Source organism: Dendropsophus ebraccatus, chromosome 5 (assembly GCF_027789765.1).
Source record: "Dendropsophus ebraccatus isolate aDenEbr1 chromosome 5, aDenEbr1.pat, whole genome shotgun sequence".
NCBI classification, from domain to species: Eukaryota; Metazoa; Chordata; class Amphibia; order Anura; family Hylidae; genus Dendropsophus; species Dendropsophus ebraccatus.
This window is the reverse complement of record NC_091458.1, coordinates 6,714,934-6,738,905: the sequence shown is the minus strand read 5'-3', so window position 1 is coordinate 6,738,905 and position 23,972 is coordinate 6,714,934. Positions and strand designations below refer to the sequence as shown.

Sequence of the window (23,972 nt, the reverse complement as noted above, 5' to 3'; positions counted from 1 at the left end):
CTTGAGTTTAATAATCCAGAATGATTCCCCTCCAGTCAGCTGACGCAGTTGGTCGCAATTAGAGATGAGCGAACCTGGAGCATGCTCGAGTCGATCCGAACCCGAACATTCGGCATTTGGTTAGCGGTGGCTGCTGAAGTTGGATAAAGCCCTAAGGCTATGTGGAAAACATGGATATAGTCATTGGCTGTATCCATGTTTTCCAGACAACCTTAGAGGTTTATCCAAGTTCAGCAGCCCCCGCTAATCAAATGCCGAACAATCGGGTTCGGATGGACTCGAACCCAGTTTGCTCATCTCTAGTCGCAATCCATACAGCTGGTCGTAATACATATACCTAGTTCTCACTTGAAGACCATGTGAGACCATTTTCTTTCACTAAAGATGTCTGTAAAACTGGGATCCAACACTACCATAGATGTGGCCTTCGTTCGGATTTATCTCAAGTAAGACATTCCGAAGGATAATTCTACAGTTATCTATATTTTACTAAGGAAAGGAGAGAGTAGACTCCTGAAACGCGTCTAAGGAGCCAAAGAACACTTTTGATTCCATCCTTCTATAGTCAAATGAATACAAGTCTGTGGGAACCCAGGATGTTTTCTTATAACACTTCGGCTACGTTCTGGTCTATCGTGTTTAGTATCATAGGAATTTCCATTTCCCTTCTTCCGGGTCTAGCCTCCCACAGCCTGTTACCTTCCTCTATTGAAGCTCTTGAGATCACAGAATTTGACCTTGATCCCAATACAGATCTCCCTCTTTCTCGCCCTTGTCTCCATCTATAGGTCTTAAATTTGGTATCTCTTTCTCCCATTTTTGAAAGTCGACCTCTAGATCTTCATTAAATTTATTAAGACGTTCCGAGGGACATTTATCTGAGATTTTGCTGAACTGAATCAACAGTGCCTGTAAAGTCCCTATTCCACGGGACGACTGGAGAGTTGCTCCTTATTCCCCGCTCACTGCCGCTGCTGTTCCACACGTCAGCAGTGAGTGGGTGAGTCCGAGGGGAGGGGGGGCGCGGGGAGCTGCGGGGGAGGGGGCTGAACTCCACCCAAAGGGTGAAGCAGGGATGAATCAAATGGACATTATGGAAAGGGATGCATTATTGGCATTAGAAGAATTACTACAAGAGCAGAAGAGCAGGAGGGAGGTTTCTGATCTCTATAATTCCTAAATAAAAAGAACTCCCTCCGTTATCATTGTGCCCTCAAATTGATATTTTCACTAAGTTGGTAGAAGAAGAGTTCAGGCAAATTAGGCCGGTAGTAAAGAAAGATAATATGTCTCAGGGACAGCGGCGGGCCTTGAGCTGCGTCCGTGGGATGACGTAGTGTTCAAGGACGCCGACAAAGGAGGTAATGTAGTGTAGACAAATATGTGAGACAAGCCTTTCACCAACTGATAGATAGTATATACAGCAAGCTATTATTTAACCCCCTTGAAAAATACTCAAAAGAGTTAGATAAAATCTTACAGAAGGCAGTGGAGGTATTATTCCAAAGAGTTTATGGCGGCTTAGTACAAACCTTCCCACAGATACCGACATTCTATCTAAGATCCATAAAGATCCCCTCAATCCTCCAGGGCGCCCAATTGTCTCCGGTATTGATGGTCTCTGTGACCCTATTTGTACATTTGTAATCTTCTATCTTAAACCATTAGTGGCAAATTTGCCTTCATATATCTGGGACACAACGGACGCCCTGGCAAGGATTGGTGGGATCCTTATGGAGCCTGACATGATATTGGTGGCAGCTTACGTGGAGTCGCTGTACACATGTATAGAACATGAGGTCGGTGGAATTCTTCCTCAGGATGAGTGATTTGGACCATGATCTGTGCAATTTGGTTTTGGAACTACTGTGGTTTTCATTGACCCATAATTTTTTTGTGTTCCGTGACAATTTTTACCTGCAGCAGCGCGGCACTGCCATGGGGGCGGCCTGTGCCCCTTTGTATGCCAACCTCTTCCTTGGTTATTGGGAGAGGGGGGGTTTCCAGTGCAAGGGGGTGTAGGCCGTCTCCCATGTGCAGTGCTGGCTGAGGTACATAGACAATGTGCTATTCATTTGACAGGGGTCAGAAGCAAAACTGACTGAATTTATGAGAGGACTGAACATGAATGACGCTAACATCAGACTGACGTACAAATATAGTCCGGAATGGATAGAATTTTTGGATATTCTTATTGATATGGACAGTTGCAGACAGACGTTTTTAGAAAGACCACATCTGTAAATGCGCTGTTGCATGCATCCTCAGCCCATACATCTGCTACAATGAAAGGAGTGCCCATTGGTCAATTCCTGCGCATGAGAAGAATTTGTTCATCCGAAAAACATTTTGAGGTCGGAACCTAATGCAGCACTTTGAAGAAAGAGGATATAGTAGGAGAAGTATAGTGCAAGGATATCATCGAGCCAAAAATACTAACAGATCAGCAATGTTACAATCAGTGGAGAAAAAGAAATGGTCAGGTTAGGTTCATCTCCACCTATAATTCCAACTGGGCATTGATGTGGGAAGCAATGCAGAAGCCGTGGCACTGATGGCACTGATCCTGTACTGGCCGCCAAAATTTCAGACACCCCCCTAATGACTGCTCATAGATACAAAAACCTGAAACATCTTCTGGTTAGGAGCCAGTAAATCCCTTTGGTCATAAGGGCAAACCTAGGGTGGGATGTTTCCCCTGTGGGGATTGTATGGCTTGTAATAACATGGGCAGGGCATCCTCTTTTAAATCTGCCAATGGAGATAGGGAATATACAATCAGAGACTATATCTCGTGCAATAATGGGTATGTCATCTACTATCCGGGAGGTTTGGTGGTTTATGGTGTAGGGTATATTGTATTATAGTGGTATATATTTGTAGGTATAGAGGGGTCCAGGAGGTTTGGGGGTTTATGGTGTAGGGTATATTGTATTATAGTGGTATATATTTGTAGGTATAGAGGGGTCCAGGAGGTTTGGGGGTTTATGGTGTAGGGTATATTGTATTATAGTGGTATATATTTGTAGGTATAGAGGGGTCCAGGAGGTTTGGGGGTTTATGGTGTAGGGTATATTGTATTATAGTGGTATATATTTGTAGGTATAGAGGGGTCCGGGAGGTTTGGGGGTTTATGGTGTAGGGTATATTGTATTACAGTGGTATATATTTGTAGGTATAGAGGGGTCCAGGAGGTTTGGGGGTTTATGGTGTAGGGTATATTGTATTATAGTGGTATATATTTGTAGGTATAGAGGGGTCCAGGAGGTTTGGGGGTTTATGGTGTAGGGTATATTGTACTTACAGGTATAGAGAGATGCAAATATAGGTATTATTACACAGGCTAATCTGGGGGTAGGTATATTATTGTTATAATATATATATATATTAGAGGTGGGGGTGATTGTTAGGATATGATTATGTATGGAACTTTTTAGGTTTATATCTGGTTTATAATTATAATAAAGGGAAAAAAGAGTTTAGTTTGTTCTGATATTATTTGGTTATTTTCCCTTTGTTATCTTGGTTACAGTTTATTATATGCATATGTTATGTGTGTACATGTATATGTGTTCTGTATATACTGGAATAGGCTGTTATGTTCTTTTGTTATGAATTAAGTTTATATTTCTGTTCTTTTAATTATTTGATTTATTATTATGGTTATTATGCCGGTTTTATGCCTTTTAATTTTTATATACTTTCCCTTCCCTGTGCGCTTTGGTTATATTGTGTATTATCTTTTAGTATTTCATCGATAATACAAAATTCTGTAATTTTGCAGATGCTTTTTATTAACAAAATTGCTTAGCTTTGTGTTTTGTCCCTCTCCTCTTACCCTATTGTATACAGCTTGTTGCCTAGGTTACTGAGCACTGCTGTGTGACATCCTCTGGTGGTCGGGACCTCAGGAGGTGGGAAGTCTACTTTTCATACTCCCTGTGAGATTACAGACGTCTCCATGGTTTGTGGGTTTTACCTGGCGGTGTCTGTGATCTCAGTGGGAGAAACAGTGATGCAGAGCTGATTCAGCTAGAACAAAGACGCAACAGCAACCTGCAAGTGCTAGGACCTACCGTATACCCCCCCCAAGGTATAAACCATATGACCAAATAGCGTGTACCATTTCACCATAATAAAGTGATTCAGCTGCCTCCTATTCTCACACCTCCCACCAAACCAGGAAGTGACGGCATGGACGTGGCAGTGCTGAGCTGAATCTGCCAGGTGAGAATACCCCTCTCTTACGTTTTCTTTACGTTGCACTTCGATGTTTTACAACTTTGGATGCACTTTATTTGTACTGTTCACAAACGTGTAAATACATTCACTTATCAAACTTGCCTCCTTTACCTGATATGCCGCTACTTTCCTCTTATCGTTGACAGCTCGTTGTCTATGTTACCAACCACCACTCAGCTCTAAAAGCAGTGGTGTGGCATTAAAGGGGTACTTCAGCAAAAAAAAAAAAAAAAATATATATATATATATTTATTAAATCCACTAGTGTAGAAAGTTATGTGAATTTGTAAATTACTTCTATTTAAAATCCTCCAGTCTTTCAGAACTTTTTTTTGCCAGCGTTCCCCTTTAAATAGCTTAGGATGCCCTGATCACACACCATTTTACAGTGTCTCGATACGACCTTCTGTTCCTGAGATACGGTGGATTTATCATTTGTCTGACAATGTGTGATCCCTCCCATCACACTCCCATTATTTAAATTAAGTCCACGCCCATCTGACTATTAACTAAATTGTCAGATAAAATATAAGCCCTTATATCTCGGAAATGGAAGGACGTATGGAGACCCTGTTAAATGGTGTGTGATCAGGGCCGCCTATGCTATTCCATGATAGTAACATCTCATTTTTTGGGGATTGACTATAGGTCCCCTTTAAGTGTGAATATATTTTTTACATATATTTAAGCTTTTCCTTTCGCCTGTGTTGAAGTATAAGAACTTTCATACTAAGTGTATGACGTGTTTGTGTGAAACAAAGACTAACGTCCTGAAAGTCAGACAAAAACCAATCTGACCCTCCATTGTGGGTGTGCGACGGTGACATTTCTTCTACAGCAGCCGCACAAAGCCTTATTTATACTTGTAAGCTGATCCGGGCCCCCCCTCCCCGGCCGGCAGCTGCTGACCCCCGGCCTCCGTCTCTCCATGGCTTCCTATTCACCAGGAGAAATGTACGTTGTCACTGAGAGAAATGTTGTAACTTTTCCTCTTCTTTCCCTTTCGGTTCCTGTTTTTTTGTAATTTTTATGGAAGGAAAACTCCTGGGTGTCACAATGTGACTTCACACAAGTCGTGTTATTACGGGGGGCGGCGGTGACATGGACGACTAAATATAACGTCTCAGCTGCCAGGAGGAACGTTCAGTCATTGTTATTACCAGCTCAGCCATAACTAAGGAGCCAAGGGCAAAGGAGACCCCCGAATACCAGCCCCCAGGGGTAAGTGTGGAGACCCCCATATACCAGCCCCCAGGGGTAAGTGTGGAGACCCCAGGGGTAAGTGTGGAGAACCCCAGGATACCAGCCCCCAGGGGTAAGTGTGGAGAACCCCAGGATACCAGCCCCCAGGGGTAAGTGTGGAGACCCCCATATACCAGCCCCCAGGGGTAAGTGTGGAGACCCCAGGGGTAAGTGTGGAGAACCCCAGGATACCAGCCCCCAGGGGTAAGTGTGGAGACCCCAGGGGTAAGTGTGGAGAACCCCAGGATACCAGCCCCCAGGGGTAAGTGTGGAGAACCCCAGGATACCAGCCCCCAGGGGTAAGTGTGGAGACCCCCGGGATACCAGCCCCCAGGGGTAAGTGTGGAGACCCCAGGGGTAAGTGTGGAGAACCCCAGGATACCAGCCCCCAGGGCAGAGTTTTTCCTCTCAGTCCTATGTCTCTCTCCTCTCCCCGTCTATTATAGCTGTCCTTCTCTCCAGTGCTCCGCTCCTCAGGTCATTACAGAAGGTGAGAAGGAGGTGGGTGGATGTGGCCAGCATCAGACAGAGGGAGGTAGTACAGCACGGGGGAGAAGAACAGGTACAACTTCCCTGCTTCCCTGACTGCACCATGGTTTTCATGTATTCCAATAGCAGTTCCTTATGAGGCTTGTTTTTTGTAGGACCAATTGTATTTTGTAATGGCGCTGTTTATTTTACTGGAAAATGTAAAAATAATTATGAGAGCCATACCCAATTAAGAAACCTGATTTAAAATTATATTCGTCCTATTCCATTGGGGTGGCTCATTTTTTCTTGGTACTATTTTGGGATAGATGGGCCTATCTGGTACTGGGTATTACTTTCATCTACAGTGTAGGACAAATAAGGTTAAATTTAATAGATAAAACACACAGAACACTGACATACTTAATTTTTTTTTCTTTTTCTATTTGGGTGCATATTTTCCTTTTTTTTTTGGGGGGGGGGGGGGAGGGGACGTATATGATTGTTTAAGGAACCCAATTGCTATTACTGATCTCCTAGAACACCCTGCGTCCGGCCTCTGGCAGGGTGTAATATACATAGAACCATTACAGCCACAGAGGCCGTGGCAACCAATCTGCATACCACATTCACTCCATGCAGGTGCCGATCAGACACCATAAGTGACCGACGTGGCCTCTAGCCACACAGGGTTGTAGTTTTGCATCAGTCGGCTATAGTCTCTGTACAATCTCTTGCAGGTTTCTCATCTAGCAATGACCCGTCCACTGCTGCTGCCGATCGGCTTCTGGTTGGCTTTCCTGGTATCCGAACAGGTATGATAATAGTAATATGAGGTTTCCTACATCAGTGCTGTGCATGAAGGGGTCACCTAGACTGGAAAACCCTGGAAGACGTTCGGTATTGCTGTGTGTGAGTGAAGGATCGGGCTCCGGCATCAGACGTGATACAAGTCCATTGGGTTTACGTTTCCTTGGATGAATTGTTCATCACTCAATGCCAAGATAGGTGTAACCCTCCGCACCATCTGCACATGGCATCTGCCTTTTGTAGTCACAGTTTCCATGGTGTGCCTGCTCTTACTGTAAAGAACTAGTGTTTACCAAACCTGTCAAAATATTTGGATTCAGCAAAGTTAGCTAAACCCGAACCCTCTGCGCTTGATTCCCCGTGGCTACAGAAGTTGGATGCCACCCTAGGGAGCCCAGGAGAACACAGATGCAGCCATAGGCCATAGACCGTATCCATGTTTTCCTGGCAGCCCTAGGACTGTAGGACTCCTATAGCTGCAGGGAATCAAACGTAGAGCTAAGTTTTCACAACAGTGTCCATCAAGTTCCTTGGTTGAACTTGATGGACATGTGTCTTTTTTCAACCGTATTAACTATGTAACTATCTAACCCAAACATTTGGGCAGGTTCGTTCAGACTATAAAGAACCCTTCCTATAATAATGTCTAACACGCCTTTCCTCAACATGGGAAGAATATCTACCATTACTGCAAAGAGCCCATCGTATATTAACATCTAACATTAACGCTTTCCTCCACATGTAAAGAATAATTACTTTTACTGTAAAGAACCCTTTATATAATAATGTCTAACATGCCTTTCCTCCACTTGAAAAGAATATTTGCTCTTACTGTAAGGAACCCTTCCTATATTATTGTTTAACACGCCTTTCCTACACATGCAAACAATATCTGCTTTTACTGTAAAAAGCCCTTCCTATGTTAACATCTAACATTAAAGCTTTTCCTCTACACGTAAAGAATATTTGCTCTTACTGTAAAGAACCCTTTATATAATAATGTCTAACATGTCTTTCCTCCACTTGTAAAAAAAGCTTGCTCTTACTGTAAAGAACCAATTCCCATATTAACGTTCACCATTAATGCCATTCCTCCACACATAAAGTCCTACTGTAATCCCTTAAGAACCCTTCCTACATTGATGTCTAATATAAACGCCTTTTCTCCACACTTAAAGAATATCTGCTCTTACTGTAGAGAACTCTTCCTATATTACCGCCTTTCCTCCACATGTGAAGAATGTCTGCTCTTACTGTAGAGAACTCTTCCTATATTACCGCCTTTCCTCCACATGTAAAGAATGTCTGCTCTTACTGTAGAGAACTCTTCCTATATTACCACATTTTGTCCACATGTAAAGAATGTCTGCTCTTACTGTAGAGAACTCTTCCTATATTACCACCTTTTGTCCACATGTAAAGAATGTCTGCTCTTACTGTAGAGAACACTTCCTATATTACCACATTTTGTCCACATGTAAAGAATGTCTGCTCTTACTGTAGAGAACTCTTCCTATATTACCACCTTTTGTCCACATGTAAAGAATGTCTGCTCTTACTGTAGAGAACACTTCCTATATTACCACCTTTTCTCCATATGTAAAGAATGTCTGCTCTTACTGTAGAGAACACTTCCTATATTAACATCTTTCACCCACATGTAAACAATATCTGCTTGTCTAATTCTTGGATTGAATAATGATGACATGGTGTACACCAAGCCAGAAATCTCTCCAGAGGGAAGGATCATCTTGTTCTGTACGGATGAGAGGCAATAACCCCAATAAAGTCATCTACAGATGGGTGATGTTCCCTCCCGGAGAGATTTGCCGCTTGGCATATGTTCCCAGTTAAATTATTTCAAATCAACTGGTACCATGAAGTGCCAGATATTTGTAATTTACTTCTATATGAAAACCTCCAGTGTTCCAATACTTATCAGCTTCTGTATATCCTGCAGAAAGTGGTGTATTCTCTCCAGTCTGGAGAGCAGGAGAGGTTTGCTATGGGGATTTGCTGCTGCTCTGGACAGTTCCTGACATGGACAGAGGTGGCAGCACAGAGCACTGTGTCAGACTGGAAAGAATACACCACTTCCTGCAGGACATACAGCAGCTGATAAGTACTGGATGACTGGAGATTTTTTTTTTAATAGAACTAAATGACTCATCTCTGGTATTTTCTGGCACCAGTTGATTTGAAAGAATTTTTGGGGGCTGAAATACCCTTTTAAGACGTGAAGGGAAAGCTACCTCCACTAGGTGGCCTCAGAGAGCAGCGGGGTATATTCCTCTTTACCCAGAAGTTGCCACGCCCTATCACCCTATCAGCTTGCTTTTGAGCTGCTGCCTGACATTGAGCGCACTGTGCATTAAAGGGAACCTGTCACCCCCCGTGCCGGGGTGACAGGCTCCCGACCCCCCGTTAGAGACCCCTATACTTACCTCATCCCGCCGGGTCCCGCTTCTGGATTCGGTCGGGTCCCGGAGATCTCAGCCGCTGCAGCCCGGCGCGCGCGCTGACAGATGAGTCCAACGCTCATAGAGAATGACGGAGCGCTGGACTCTCCTGTCATTCTCTATGAGCGTTGGACTCATCTCTCAGCCCGCGCGCCGGGCTGCAGCGGCTGAGATCTCCGGGACCCGACCGAATCCAGAAGCGGGACCCGGCGGGATGAGGTAAGTATAGGGGGTTCTAACGGGGGTCGGGAGCCTGTCACCCCGGTACGGGGGGTGACAGGTTCCCTTTAAAGGGTTATCACAAAATGCTGAGTTATCCGCAGAATAGAGGACACCGGGCTGATGGGAGGGGTGTGACCAGCGGGACCTCGTAGATGGAGGACGATTGTCCCTGTACCAGGGCCGGGACAAGGAGTTTTGGTGCCCTAGGCAGAGAAGGCAAATGGCGCCCCCCCCCCCCCCCCGCCCCCGAAAAAAGACAAAAAAAAAAACGTATATACTGTATCTGCATAAAAAAGACATGTATACACACTTTTAAACACACTTAGTATGGCATGATCATAAATTAATGTAAATAGTTTTTTCCCCTGTAGCTAGTGCAAACAATAAGAGGTATCTTCGACATCAATAAAGTGCTTCATAACTTTTGATACTCAATACCATTTCGATACTTAATACAGCGCCCTACAACTCCCAACATACCTTCTTGTGCACTACAACCTCCAGCATACCTATTTGTGCACAAGAAGGTATGCTGGGAGTTGTAGTTGTGCAGCAGCAACCTCCCGACACAACAACTCCCAGCATACCTCTTTGTGCATTACAACTCTCAGCATCCCTTCTGCTGCTAGGGTCCTAAAACATCCGGGGCACAGACCCTCTGAGTTGCTATAAGTGGATGATGGGAGAGATCTCTGCACTGACGTTATTTATATAGTGTACATATGTATGCTTATGTGTATACAGGTTTTGTTGTTCGTTCCAGTTAGTGTTTGGAATAGTGACTCATAGTTGCGTTTTCTCTGATCACAGTTGTTCATTATTCTTTTTCTTTTCCACTCACCCTGAGCCACGATTCCTCTTTGCAGAATCTGTCAGAGAGACACTTTAGGATCCTTGCTCCAACACATATATAGTAATATAGTCCCCTCTGTACTCCTATGTAGTATAGACCTCTTCTCTACCCCCGCATAGTATTAGACCCCCTCTGTGCCTGTATAAAATATGGACCCCTTCTGTGCACCTGTATACTATAGGCCCCCTGTGCAGCAGTCTCCATAGTATGTGGGCCCGCCATGCAGCTTCCACATATAGAATAACCCCTCCTGCTGTGCAGCATCCCTATATAATATATGCCCCCCCCCCCGTGAAGCATCACCATATAGAATAGGCCTCCCTGATGTGTAGCATCCCCATGTAGAATAGTCCCACTTGATGTGCAGCATTCCTATATAGAAATATAGAATACACACACACACATTGCAGCATTCCCATTTAGAATAAACCCACTTCACACACACACACACACACACACCACTGCCTCCTCCAACGTTTTTGTGTGGTACTAAATTTGTTGGGTTTCTGCGCTTGCTCTGTTTACCGTGTGTGATCAGGAAGGTGATCATTTTGTAGTATGGACAATAACACTTCAGATATCAGGGGGACGATGGGGATTGTAGTCATGTAACACCAGCTATCAATGGGATGATGACGACTGTAGTCATGTAACACACACTGCTATCAGGGGGATGATGGGGATTGTAGTCATGAAACACACACATACTATTAGGGACATGATGGGGGTTGTAGTCATGGAACACCAGCTATAAGCGGATGATGGGGATTGTAGGAATGTAAAACACACTTCAGCTATCAGGGGGATGATGTGGGTTGTAGTCATGTAACACACTTCAGCTACCAGGGAGATGATGGTGGTTGTAGTAGTCATATTTACATCCACAATTCTCATACACAGACTGACAGGCACACACACAGCTCACACACGCACACAGTTCACACACACACACACACACAGCTCACACACACACACACACAGCTCACACACACACACACAGCTCACACACACATACAGCTCACACACACACAGCTCACACACACACACAGTTCACACACACACACACAGTTCACACACACACAGTTCACACACACACAGCTCTCACACACACACAGTTCACACACACAGCTCACACACACACACACAGCTCACACACACACACAGTTCACACACACAGCTCACACACACACACAGCTCACACACACACACAGCTCACACACACACACCTCACACACACAGCTCACACACACACACAGCTCACACACACAGCTCACACACACACACACAGCTCACACACACAGCTCACACACACACACAGTTCACACACACACACACACAGTTCACACACACACAGTTCACACACACAGCTCACACACACACACACACAGCTCACACACACACACAGTTCACACACACAGCTCACACACACAGCTCACACACACACACACAGCTCACACACACACACAGCTCACACACACAGCTCACACACACACACAGCTCACACACACAGCTCAAACACACACTTCACTCACACACACACACACAGCTCAAACACACACACACACACACACACACACACACACACACTTATCATAAGGAAACTTTACTTTCAGCAGCTCCTTGCTTCCTCCTGCTTCCATCTCCTTCCTGGAGCCGGCACCGGGTTCTTCCGCCCCTCCCCCCACCTCCTCTGTGTGCCTGTCTGTCTGTGTATGAGAGCAGAGCAGGAAACATGTGATGTGGAGGGAGCAGGACCCCAGATGGCAGGTGAGGCAGCCTCTTAGTGCAGCCAGGCAGTAAGTGGTGAGGAGGCCCAGCAGCATATTCACCTTCCTCCCCAGCATCTTCCTTCTCCTGGAGTCTGAAGGATCCGGAGTAGTAGTCAGGAGGAGGAGCGGCTATGACTGCCGCCGCGGGACTAGAGCCTGCTCCCCCGCACATGTGAGGTGTGTGTGGGGGGGTTAGATCTTGTGTCCTGCAGAGGGCGCTGCTGGCGGCCGGATCCCGGCCTGCCCGTTGGCATGTGAGCCCCAAAGCAGCTTCAGAGCTGATGCTGCTGCAGGTGAGGGGGATATGAGGGCGCTGGTGGAATGTGAGCGCGCAGGGGCAGCGCTCAGCAGCCACCAGGAGGCCGAATACAGGAGCCTGTAGTTAAAAAAAAAATTCAGAGACCACAATTGCGCCCCCTGTATATTACCACTAGATGGCGCCCTAGGCCATCGCCTACCTTGGCCTACCCTTTGTCCCGGCCCTGCCCTGTACTAACGGAGCAGCAATGTACAAGTGAGGCCGGGGCTCCAAACATTCAGCAATGTGCAGGGATCCCATAGAGAGTGACTGGAGTGTCGGCCAAACATACGTGTAACATATAGACTGTTGTCTGTGCGGGCCCGGGCCGGCTGATGGTACAGACAACAATAGGCGACGCATTTCCTACCCGTCTGACCCCATCACAAGGAGGCCTTTGTCTCTGCCAGTAACGGGGTCTGCTGACCTCTCTGTATTGTCTGTGGACACTCAGGCACATTCACACACGGGAGGTTTTTTACAGAAGTTTCTGTCCCTGACACTGTGTTCTGGTGGTCGGAGAGGTTGGATGTTGACCGAGTTCAGAGAAAGTTGTTGGACCCGGTCATCATCCAACTTCTCCAGCTGCCAGGAGACAGATACCAAGCGCCATCGTAAAGTAACCATCACAGATAGTGTGGAGTGGACTTGGTGAACTGGTTTGGTTCGGCAACGTTTTCCAAACCCGAACAGTTCACCAAGTCCGCTCAACACTATCTGTGATGGTTCCTTTACGATGTTGATGGAGGTGCTATGGCTTTCAGTATGGCAGTGTAGCCGCAACGCCGTTATCCACATAGTTTTTTTTTTAGTCCTTGGACATTGTGTTTCCTCTTTATTCTTTTTACATCTTCTCTGTCTCCTCAGGTGTTCGGCCAGCGAGTGCAGCTGGGAATGTACGAGGATTCCTTTGATGATCGGTACATCGGATGTCTCCATAGAATGGAGTCCATAGCTCCCGAATTACTGAAGAAGGAACGAGAGCAGAGACCTAAGCTGGACGCGGCTTGGAATAATTCATCCGCAATATGGGAACAAAGAAGATCCACGATGGGGCGTCTTCCCGATGGTTTTCGGGATGAATACGGGATAGCGTTACTATTATATACCTATATGGATTTACCCCTGTACAAAGACTTGAACCAGGCCGTTCGGGAGTATGGACGACATCCGGAATCCTTCCCCTTCCACGCATGGCATTTCTATCTGACCAGAGCCCTGAGTTTACTTCGAGCCGACTGTGACGGGAAACCCTGGCCGACCTACAGAGGGGCCAGTAGGGTTCAGTTTGAGCCGCCATCTGACCCTCAGGCCGCCATAAGACTCAGCCAGTTTTCTTCCTCCTCCACGGACATAAGGCAGGCCCAGCAGTTTGGTAACGCATCCTTCTTCAATATAACCACATGCTTCGGGGCGGACATAGAGAAGTTCTCATACTACCCGTCCCAGAAGGAAGTGCTCATACCTGTGGATGAAGTGTTTCACGTCACCAAGTACATTAAGGAGGGGAACAGGCTGGTTCTACAGACCACCAATAGGAGGTGCAGTTATTACAATTGTGCCTACCTGGGGGGTAAGTAGCCAGGATGACATTGGGCGTCCTCTGTACAAAGCTCCTATACAGTGGGCCCCCTCACCCTCTGGGCCCCATAGACTATAGGTACACCTGTGAACAAGGTCTCATTAAATTACTTACACTCATAGCTTTAAGTGACATGCCAACTCCTCAGGTGAGTTTAAAGGGTTTTTCCAAGAAAAATTTACTTGTCCCCTATCCAGAGGATATCCACAGGATAGGGGACAAGTAAGAGATCACAGAGGGTCCAACCTCCAAACCCCCCGGCGGGGATAGGGGATAAGTTAATTTTTCTTTGAATACCCCTTTAAAGTCCAAAATTTTGTGTTAATTAATTTCATAGAATATCATTGTAGTAGTAGGTGCCCCTGATTTCCGATACAGAACCCCAGATCCCCCACATTGGCAGTGGCATGATACAATTCAATCTACCTGCAGCTGCCACTAGGAGGAGCTAAGTAGCATGCTGCATACAGGATTATCATTGCATTCAATGAGTTACAAGTATGCAGTAAGCTCCTGAGCTCCCCCTAATGGTGGCTTCAGGCAGGCAGAATTGTAACCACATATGGACTGGAAAGCAGCTCAGAGCTCTTGGCTGGTCTGTAAGTGACTGAATTTCAGAATGCCCTGGCAAAGTCTACAGCTTCAGGGGAGGACATACTAGACTTACTTTATTCTTTTTCCCCCAGGTATTAAAAGGCAAAGCTGCGTCTACAGCTCAGGTGAGGCGTCCTCTTGATCTAGTAAAGGGATTTTTTATGGTTTTGGGGTGGGGGGTGGGGGGATCTAGAGTATATGGTATCTAGTGCGGGGGGGGGGGTATTTAGTGTATATGGTATCTACTGTGGGGGGGTATCTAGTGTATATGGTATCTAGTGTGTGTGTGTGTGTGTGTGGGGGGGGGTGTATCTAGTGTATATGGTATCTAGTGTGTGTGTGTGTGTGGGGGGGGGGGGTATCTAGTGTATATGGTATCTACTGTGGGGGGGGTATCTAGTGTATATGGTATCTAGTTTCTGTTATCAAAAAGTCTCTGAACCCTGAGGGTCTCGGCTGGGGGTCACTATATGGTCAGCTTATTGTCATAAGTGTAGGGATTGTCCATAATGTCCCCTGGAGGGCCCCAGGTTGCAACTGGCTCCTGCAAACAACGCCCAGAGACTATATGAAGTGATTGTCTCATCAATATTATGTCTTGAAACTTTTTGAATGATACTTTTTCAATTTTTCTCTTAACTTTACTCTCCAGCTCCAACTGTGGTGAAGATTGGTGAAGCGGAGACTGCGCCCCTGCTGGTCGCTACAAGCATTGCAATAATTTCAGCTACAAGGTTTCTGATGAGCTGAAGCCTCGGATTCCTCACCCATCCTGAGGACATTGTGGTGGTCACCCGGGAATGATGGACTTAAAGGAGAAGGACTCTTAACCCTGTATGATTTTATAAACAGGTTAAAGGGGTACTTCAGCAAAAATCTTTTTCTTTCAAATCAGAAAGTTATACAGATTTATAATTTACTTCTATAAAAAAAAAAATCTCCAGTCTTCCAGTACTTATCAGCTGCTGTATGTCCTGCAGGAAGTGGTGTATTCTCTACAATCTGACACAGTTCTCTCTGCTGCCACCTCTGTCCATGTCAGGAACTGTCCAGTGCATCAGCAAATCCCCATAGAAAACCTCTCCTGCTCTGGACAGTTCCTGACATGGACAGAGGTGGCAGCAGAGAGCACTGTGTCAGACTGGAGAGAGAATAAACCCCTTCCTGCAGGACATACAGCAGCTGATAAGTACTGGAAGACTGCCCTCCGCCCGCTCTCACTCTGCCCTCCGCCCGCTCTCACTCTGCCCTCCGCCACCTCGCACCCTGCCCTCCGCTGCCACGCACCCTGCCCTCCGCCGCCACGCACCCTGCCCTACGCCGCCTCTCACCCTGCCCTCCGCCGCCACGCACCCTGCCCTACGCCGCCTCTCACCCTGCGCCTCTCACCCTGCCCTCCGGGGCCTCTCACCCTGCCCTCCGCCGCCTCTCACCCTGCCCTCCGCCGCCTCTCACCCTGCCCTCCGCCGCCTCTCACCCTGCCCTCCGCCGCCTCTCACCCTGCCCTCGATTGCCATGGAACTGGGGGGATGTCTGAGGAAGATGTCAAGAGCTGAAACACAAAAAAAATGTTAATTTGATTCTTTGGAGCCCAAGGGACTTAAAGTGTCGCTGTTGTTATAACTTTCCAACTCTAAATCAACAGTAGATGTGATGTAAAGCAAGTTTGCAATATGAGTTCATTATTATTTTTTTTTTATCATGCTGTAAAACAAAGCTGAACTAGAAATCCAGGTTCAGTCTCCTGAAGGCAGCTATATAACAGCTATACTTACTGTATCCAGGTCCAGTCTCCTGAAGGCTGCTATATACCAGCTATACTAACTGTATCCAGGTCCAGTCTCCTGAAGGCTGCTATATAACAGCTATACTTACTGTATCCAGGTCCAGTCTCCTGAAGGCTGCTATATACCAGCTATACTAACTGTATCCAGGTCCAGTCTCCTGAAGGCTGCTATATAACAGCTATACTTACTGTATCCAGGTCCAGTCTCCTGCTATATAACAGCTATACTTACTGTATCCAGGTCCAGTCTCCTGAAGGCAGCTATATAACAGCTATACTTACTGTATCCAGGTCCAGTCTCCTGCTATATAACAGCTATACTTACTGTATCCAGGTCCAGTCTCCTGAAGGTAGCTATATAACAGCTGTACTTACTGTATCCAGGCCCAGTCTCCTGAAGGCAGCTATATACCAGCTATACTTACTGTATCCAGGTCCAGTCTCCTGAAGGCAGCTATATAACAGCTATACTTACTATATCCAGGTCCAGTCTCCTGAAGGCTGCTATATAACAGCTATACTTACTGTATCCAGGTCCAGTCTCCTGAAGGCTGCTATATAACAGCTATACTTACTGTATCCAGGTCCAGTCTCCTGAAGGCAGCTATATAACAGCTATACTTACTGTATCCAGGCCCAGTCTCCTGAAGGCAGCTATATAACAGCTATACTTACTGTATCCAGGTCCAGTCTCCTGAAGGCTGCTATATAACAGCTGTACTTACTGTATCCAGGTCCAGTCTCCTGAAGGCAGCTATATAACAGCTATACTTACTGTATCCAGGTCCAGTCTCCTGAAGGCTGCTATATAACAGCTATACCTACTGTATCCAGGTCCAGTCTCCTGAAGGCAGCTATATAACAGCTATACTTACTGTATCCAGGTCCAGTCTCCTGAAGGCTGCTATATAACAGCTATACCTACTGTATCCAGGACCAGTCTCCTGAAGGCAGCTATATACAGCTATACTTACTGTATCCAGGTCCAGTCTCCTGAAGGCAGCTAAATTACAAACTTGCTTTATATCCCATCTACTGTTGATTTAGATTTTGAAAGTTATAACGACAGCGACACTTTAATGCTGATTTGGAGTTATAAGCATATATTTCACAAGGGTGGACGGTCACTTATAGCGCCAACGTCCACGCAAGGCTGTTGCCAGACAATCCCAGAATATAACGCCTGTCTATCCCGGTATTCCCAGTCTCACATCTTGGCAGGCGCAGTTGTAATAACTACACGTCTTATTGGTGGTCTGCACAGTGGTCTCGTTCCTTTCCTTGTTGCAGTTGGTGACCTGAAACACCTCAGTCACTGGAATCACCACCTTCTTAGCCAATAGAGCATACGAGAGGTTCAGTAGTTGTACCCCGAAGCACATCAAAACGAATAATGATACTTTCCTGGAACTTTTTGGTTTCTCAATGTCAGAAGAAGTTAGATCTGACGACAGATTATCTGCCAAAGATTTGTAGCCAAACCCAGGAACAGACTATAATCAGAGAACAGGTCATAAAGGAAAGACTGGATTTCTCCTCTTTTCAAATCCACTCCTGGGTCTGGCTTCAAATCTTTGGCAGATAATCTGTCGTCAGATCTGTTGGTGGAATAGGGCCTTTAGCCTTACTGTGGCCTGGGGGTCCGGCGGCGGCTTAAGCTGAACATGACCGGAATCTCCATAGGTGGACAGTGGTTTTCCATCGTACTTGGGACGGAGTAAAGTCAAAGCTCTGGGGAGATAGTATTGGAAGAAATAGAACCCGAAGGACTTGGGATCCTGGCCGCATCTCATAGTAGTATTCTAACAGGGAAGCCCCTATAGTACAGGCTTTCAAGTCGATCCCATATTCATCCATCAGGAAGACGCCCCTATGAAGGTTTGTTGTTGCCACATAACAGATTTGTGATTCCAAGCAAGGTCAAGTAATTGTGTCTCCATTCTTTCCTTCTGTAGTAATTCTGCAGCTAGAGACTCCATGTTGTCAGTGCATCCAATGTAATGGTCATCAAATGAATTGTCAAAACGTGGTACCGAAACTGCTCACAAAACACCTTGGAAATCCAAGAACAGAAGTTAGGAAACGTCAAGATGTGGTCAACATTTTCTGTGACCAAAACTAGAGCTGGGTCCAAAACTCAATGAAAGGTCCAAGGCTTTCCATTGTAGTTTTTCTCTGTTGGTTTCTCTCCTGAATTTGGCTAAAAGTGCTGAAGTACGACACCCGATCCCGGCCTCACACATTCAGTATAGTGTGTCGTATAGTACATTTCTTAGAGAGTCCACACTAATGAACGTTAGGAGCTGAGAGCACTCTGGGCAGGAATTGTGCCAAGTCCTCACTATTAGAGATGAAACATGCTCGAGTCCGATCCTTCAGCATTTCATTACCGGTGGCTGAAGAATGGATGCCGCCATAGGGTGTCCTGGAAAACAGGGATATGGCTTATGGCCTTTGGCTGCATCTATGTTTTCCCCCAAATATTTTTACATTATTTTTAATTTACGATAATAAGGAATAGTCTTATGTTTAAAGGACTTATCTGGAAGAAGCAATACTCACCTGCCCCAATTTAATAAACATAGAAAACAAAAAAGGGAATGTTCACATGCCCGCACTACAACAGTGTCCTCCTCTGTGTCTCCAGTGTTCTCCTATGGATCTCCAGTGTCTCTAGTGTCCTCCTCTGTGTCCCCAGTGTCCTCCTGTGTGCAGGGGCGTAGCTAATGTCTCCTGGGCCCTGGTGCGAGAGGCCAACTTGGGCCCCCCCCCCCTCCTTTCACGACCAAGTGATGTTATTGGTGTGTATATATATATATATATATATATATATATATATATATATATATATATATATATATATATACACACACCCCAAGACAGATATTACCTATTACCGCCATACTGTTACCGACCAAATCCTGTATACTGAGACCAATATTACCAGTAATACCAGTATATAGGAAGGAAACATTACCGCCACACCACAACCACTACCATCACCACCATTGTTACTGACCAAGTCCAGTATACTAAATCACCTCATCCAGTCATATAGAGGTGGCCCCAGCTCTACACAGGCTCTATACACCATATACATTACAGTGCAGTTATATCAGGTGACTCACAGGGGACGTCTTTTCTGATCGGAGTTCTTTCCTTTTCATCTTCTCCATCCGTCCTGGGCCGTTATGAGAACTTCTCCGAGCCACGAATCCACAGAATCTGCCAGACAGACATATTAGGCTCCTCACACTGACACCATCTCCATCTCTATACACACTGCACATCTGTATTGTCCCCTTTACACCCTCATTTAGTGGGTAGCCATGACTCTATGTGACCCCCTAATAATATATGCCCCCCTCTGTGTATTCCCTCTCCCCCTATGTTGCCCCCCCAAATAGATGGCCCCCTCTCCCCCCCTCCCTTATAGATGGCCCCCTCTACCCCCTCCCTTATAGATGGCCCCCTCTACACCCTCCCTTATAGATGGCCCCCTCTACCCCCTCCCTTATAGATGGCCCCCTCTCCCCCCTCCCTTATAGATGGCCCCCTCTACCCCCTCCCTTATAGATGGCCCCCTCTACACCCTCCCTTATAGATGGCCCCCTCTACCCCCTCCCTTATAGATGGCCCCCTCTCCCCCACCCTCCCTTATAGATGGCCCCCTCTCCCCCCACCCTCCCTTATAGATAGCCCCCTCTCTCCCCACCCTCCCTTATAGATAGCCCCCTCTCCCCCCACCCTCCCTTATAGATGGCCCCCTCTACCCCCTCCCTTATAGATGGCCCCCTCTCCCCCCACCCTCCCTTATAGATGGTCCCCTCCCCCCCCCTCCCTTATAGATGGTCTTCTTTCCCCCCCTTTATAGATGGTCCCCTTACCCCCTCCCTTATAGATGGTCCCTCTTTCCCCCCACCCTCATAGATGGCCCCCTCTTTCCCCCCACCCTCATAGATGGCCCCATCTTTCCCCCCTCCCTTATAGATGGTCCCCTCCCCCCCCTCCCTTATAGATGGTCTTCTTTCCCCCACCCTCATAGATGGCCCCCTCTTTCCCCCCACCCTCATAGATGGCCCCATCTTTCCCCCCACCCTCATAGATGCCCCCCTCTTTCCCCCCACCCTCATAGATGGCCCCCTCTTTCCCCCCCACCCTCATAGATGCCCCCCTCCTTCCCCCCACCCTCATAGATGCCCCTCTCTTTCCCCCCACCCTCATAGATGCCCCCCCTCCTTCCCCCCACCCTCATAGATGCCCTCCTCTTCCCCCCACCCTCATAAATGCCCCCCCTTTCCCCCCACCCTCATAGATGCCCCCCTCTTTCCCCCCACCCTCATAGATGCCCCCTCTTTCCCCCACCCTCATAGATGCCCCCCTCTTTCCCCCCACCCTCATAGATGGCCCCCTCTTTCCCCCCACCCTCATAGATGCCCCCCTCTTTTCCCCCACCTGTGCAGGCTGATAAAAAAACAAAACTTAACTCACCTGACATCGCGCTCCCACGTTGATCCTCACTCCTCCTGGTCTGTCCGCGGCTGCTGCGCGGCTGCCGGTGGTGTCGCGTCTTATCCCCGGCAGTGCGCGCATCCCAGAGCTCCCTGCGCGCCGGAACCGGAAGTCAGGGCCCAAGGCGCGCAGGGAGCTCTGGGATGCGCGCGCTGCCGGGGGTAAGACGCAACACCCCCGGCAGCCGCGCAGCAGCCGTGGGAAAGACGGAGCCAGACTCTTGTGACCGCAAGCAAAACAATGCTTGCGGTCACAAGAGTGATTGATCGGGAGGGCCTTGCAGGGCCCCCTTGCCGCGACCGCAGTGGCTACGCCACTGCCTGTGTGTCTCCAGTGTAGTCCTGTGGATCTCCGGTGTCCTCCTGTGGGTCTACGGTGTCCTCCTGTGGATCTCCGGTGTCCTCCTGTGGGTCTACTGTGTCCTCCTGTGGATCTATGTTGTCCTCCTGTGGGTCTACGGAGTTCTCCGCCGATCATAGCCACCTCCAGCCCACTCAGCCAATCACTGACTGAGACGAGACAGCGCTGTGACCAAGGAGTCCCGGCTGCAGACAGTAACAGACAGGACTGAGGGAAGAATCTGCCGGTGGTCTCAACCTCTACCCCTGGAGCTGGCGGCCTGGAGTCTCCTCATCCTTCTCCCCCCTGTAGTAATATGTGATTGTTCCCCCTTATAGCTGGTCTGATCTCAGTGATACAGATGGCTCCGTAATAACACGACAGCCCCCCGGGACATTTCAGTAAGGAAAGAAAACAAGAACGGGCAGCTGAAGGAGTTGTTGACAGCCGTAAGAACCTAATAAACATCAATTACAGATGACTTATCCCATGTGACATGGCAGACATGATGGTATCACCATGCAGCGGCATCTCTCATATGACATTTGGATTGTGCCGGTGGATCTCGGGGGAGCGAGGATCTGACGCTGTGGTCAGGATCGGCATAAGACACTGGGTCCCTGAATATTTGGAGTCTCTATTTACTATATTGGAGCACTAATAATGGAGGAGGACCCCGGACCTTTACTGACACCCTATGCCAAGTAGGTGGAGCACCCCCTGTATGCTGTGGGTCTTGGATGTACTGGACTGGATTCATCTCCTGAAGATCATCTGCCACATTAACTGCACTGCTCTTCTGTGGTGTCCCACCACGGGTGTTGCTATTGGTTACACCCTTTGCAAAAGCCAGTACTTTTAAGAGTAAGTGGTAATGTAGCAGTACCAGAGTTTTACCACAAGATGTCGTTGTTGTAGCTATGTATGTCCAGATATTGCACAGCTGTAGTACTTAAGGGGTTATTGTTTTGTTTGTGTGTCACATGGATCTGCACACCAATGAGAGTCCTTACTTCTTCTCACCTATCATCTTTCTTCTTACTTCTTTGCATGCACTCTTCACCCATTCACAGCACACCTTACATGGGCTGTAGGAAGGAAGTCATATGGTAGGAGGAAGTGTAGGGCTTTTTGTCTTTGAATTCTGTAGAGGAAGGCCGCAAGCTCTTTACAGCAGTCAAGTTGGGCTCTGACTCCTGCCAGGTCCCCCAGACAGTAAGTTGTGGTCTAGAACAGTGCTTCTCAATTTCAGTCCTCAGGCCTCACCAACAGGTCATGTTTTGAGGATATCCCATACAAAGATCACCTGTGATAATACCTGATACACTGAGTATAATGATATCACCTGTGAAATACTAAGAAGATCCTCAAAACATGACCTGTTGGTGAGACCTGAGGACTGGAATTGAGAAGCACTGGTCTAGACGTTGAGCAGAGCACATGTATATGCTAGACATAGCCACAGTTTCCCCTCAAGCAACACTACTAAGCACCATGCAGTGTTAGAGAGGACAAATTAAAGATCATCTCAACCCACACCGTGGACCAGAGGAACACAGTGCAGGACAGTCTCCATAAAACAGTAAAGGAACTGATCCAGCAAAGTTGCTAGAAGCCTAAGCACTCTATCTGGCAGCCCAGTTGTAAGAAGGGAACCCTCAGCATACCTCTCATCCCAGGTGACAAGATCTGGGGCTTGTGTCACCCTCTAGGACGGGTCACTCGACTTTGGTGGGCAATAGGTGGTGCAAAAACCATAGAGTCAAAACACGGGCACAAGTATGGCTGTATCACTCCTTCTCCTCTCAGTACAGATCTGGACTCTGAAGTATCAAGTAACTTATCAAGTGTATTGTATCAAGGCAAATCTGTATTATCTGCTGCCTATCTCAAGTATCTGCACAGTAAACCAGATTCTACTTATGTTAAAGAGACTCTGTGGCTCCTTACTAAGCCCTTTCACAGTACATACACCTTCCTTAGGTCATCTTCCCTTTCTGTGGGTGGCAGTGACAATAGTCCGGGTGGGTCACTATTCCACTCTGGACCACCGTGATAAGTACCCAAGGGACCTCGCAACAGCCCAGCAGGTCACTGTCCACAGGGGAAGAAGGCACAGCCGGCCCACAAAAAAAAAGCAGGTGTGCCACCATACCTGTGTGCTCAACCGACACTGGCGTCACGACAAACCACCATCCCTGGGCAGGACTATATCTCGGCCAACCACCACAGGACTGGCGTCACGCTTAACCATCTGGCAAGTGACCGGCCGTACCGCCACATCGGGGGTCACCACACTTCTATCTATCTCTCTGCTGAACATCCGTAGCACCGATCCCGTCACAGCTGCCCTATGTAATATGTTACATGGGAAACCATACACCGACAATAAACATGGAAAGAATAGGGATCAGGGACATAAGGGGAAATGAACGACAACTAGACGGGGACATGGGAGCCAGACATGGAGGACAGTATTACAAAGAAGCCCCAAAACATGATGTGAATGGAACCAAAGTTGTCAAATGGGACATTATCCTGTGTGTGTGTGTGAGATTGGTGGGTGGGGGTAAGGGGGCCATCACTGTCTCGGGTGTCACATCAGGATATATGATACTTTATTCCTGTCAGTACTTTTATGGCTGACGACAGTGTCTCTGGCTGCTGCTTCTTGTTTTCTGTCCTTAGTGTCCCGGGGGGCCTGTCGTGTTATTACGGAGCCATCTGTATCACTGAGGAAAGATCAGATCAGCTGCGAGGAGAAAAGATCACCTGTTATTACCAGGTGGGAGAAGG

The 23,972-nt window shown here is 47.2% G+C and overlaps 1 protein-coding gene across 7 annotated transcripts; it reads left to right on the top strand.

The window, feature by feature from the left end:
- The first annotated feature begins 3,876 nt into the window (after positions 1-3,876).
- LOC138792229 (ecto-ADP-ribosyltransferase 5-like) lies at positions 3,877-15,400 on the top strand. Of its 7 annotated transcripts, none has more exons than XM_069969397.1 (6): positions 3,877-4,093; positions 4,184-4,227; positions 6,693-6,767; positions 13,231-13,936; positions 14,632-14,664; positions 15,192-15,400. In XM_069969397.1, exons 3-6 carry the CDS (start codon positions 6,708-6,710, stop codon positions 15,287-15,289), a joined length of 897 nt encoding a protein of 298 aa, XP_069825498.1. In that variant the 5' UTR covers positions 3,877-4,093; positions 4,184-4,227; positions 6,693-6,707; the 3' UTR covers positions 15,290-15,400. The 7 variants fall into 7 exon arrangements, with proteins under 7 accessions (XP_069825498.1, XP_069825495.1, XP_069825496.1 ...); XM_069969394.1 differs by adding an exon at positions 5,279-5,463 and having other exon boundaries at positions 3,877-4,227; XM_069969395.1 differs by having other exon boundaries at positions 3,877-4,227.
- Positions 15,401-23,972: the final 8,572 nt, after the last annotated feature.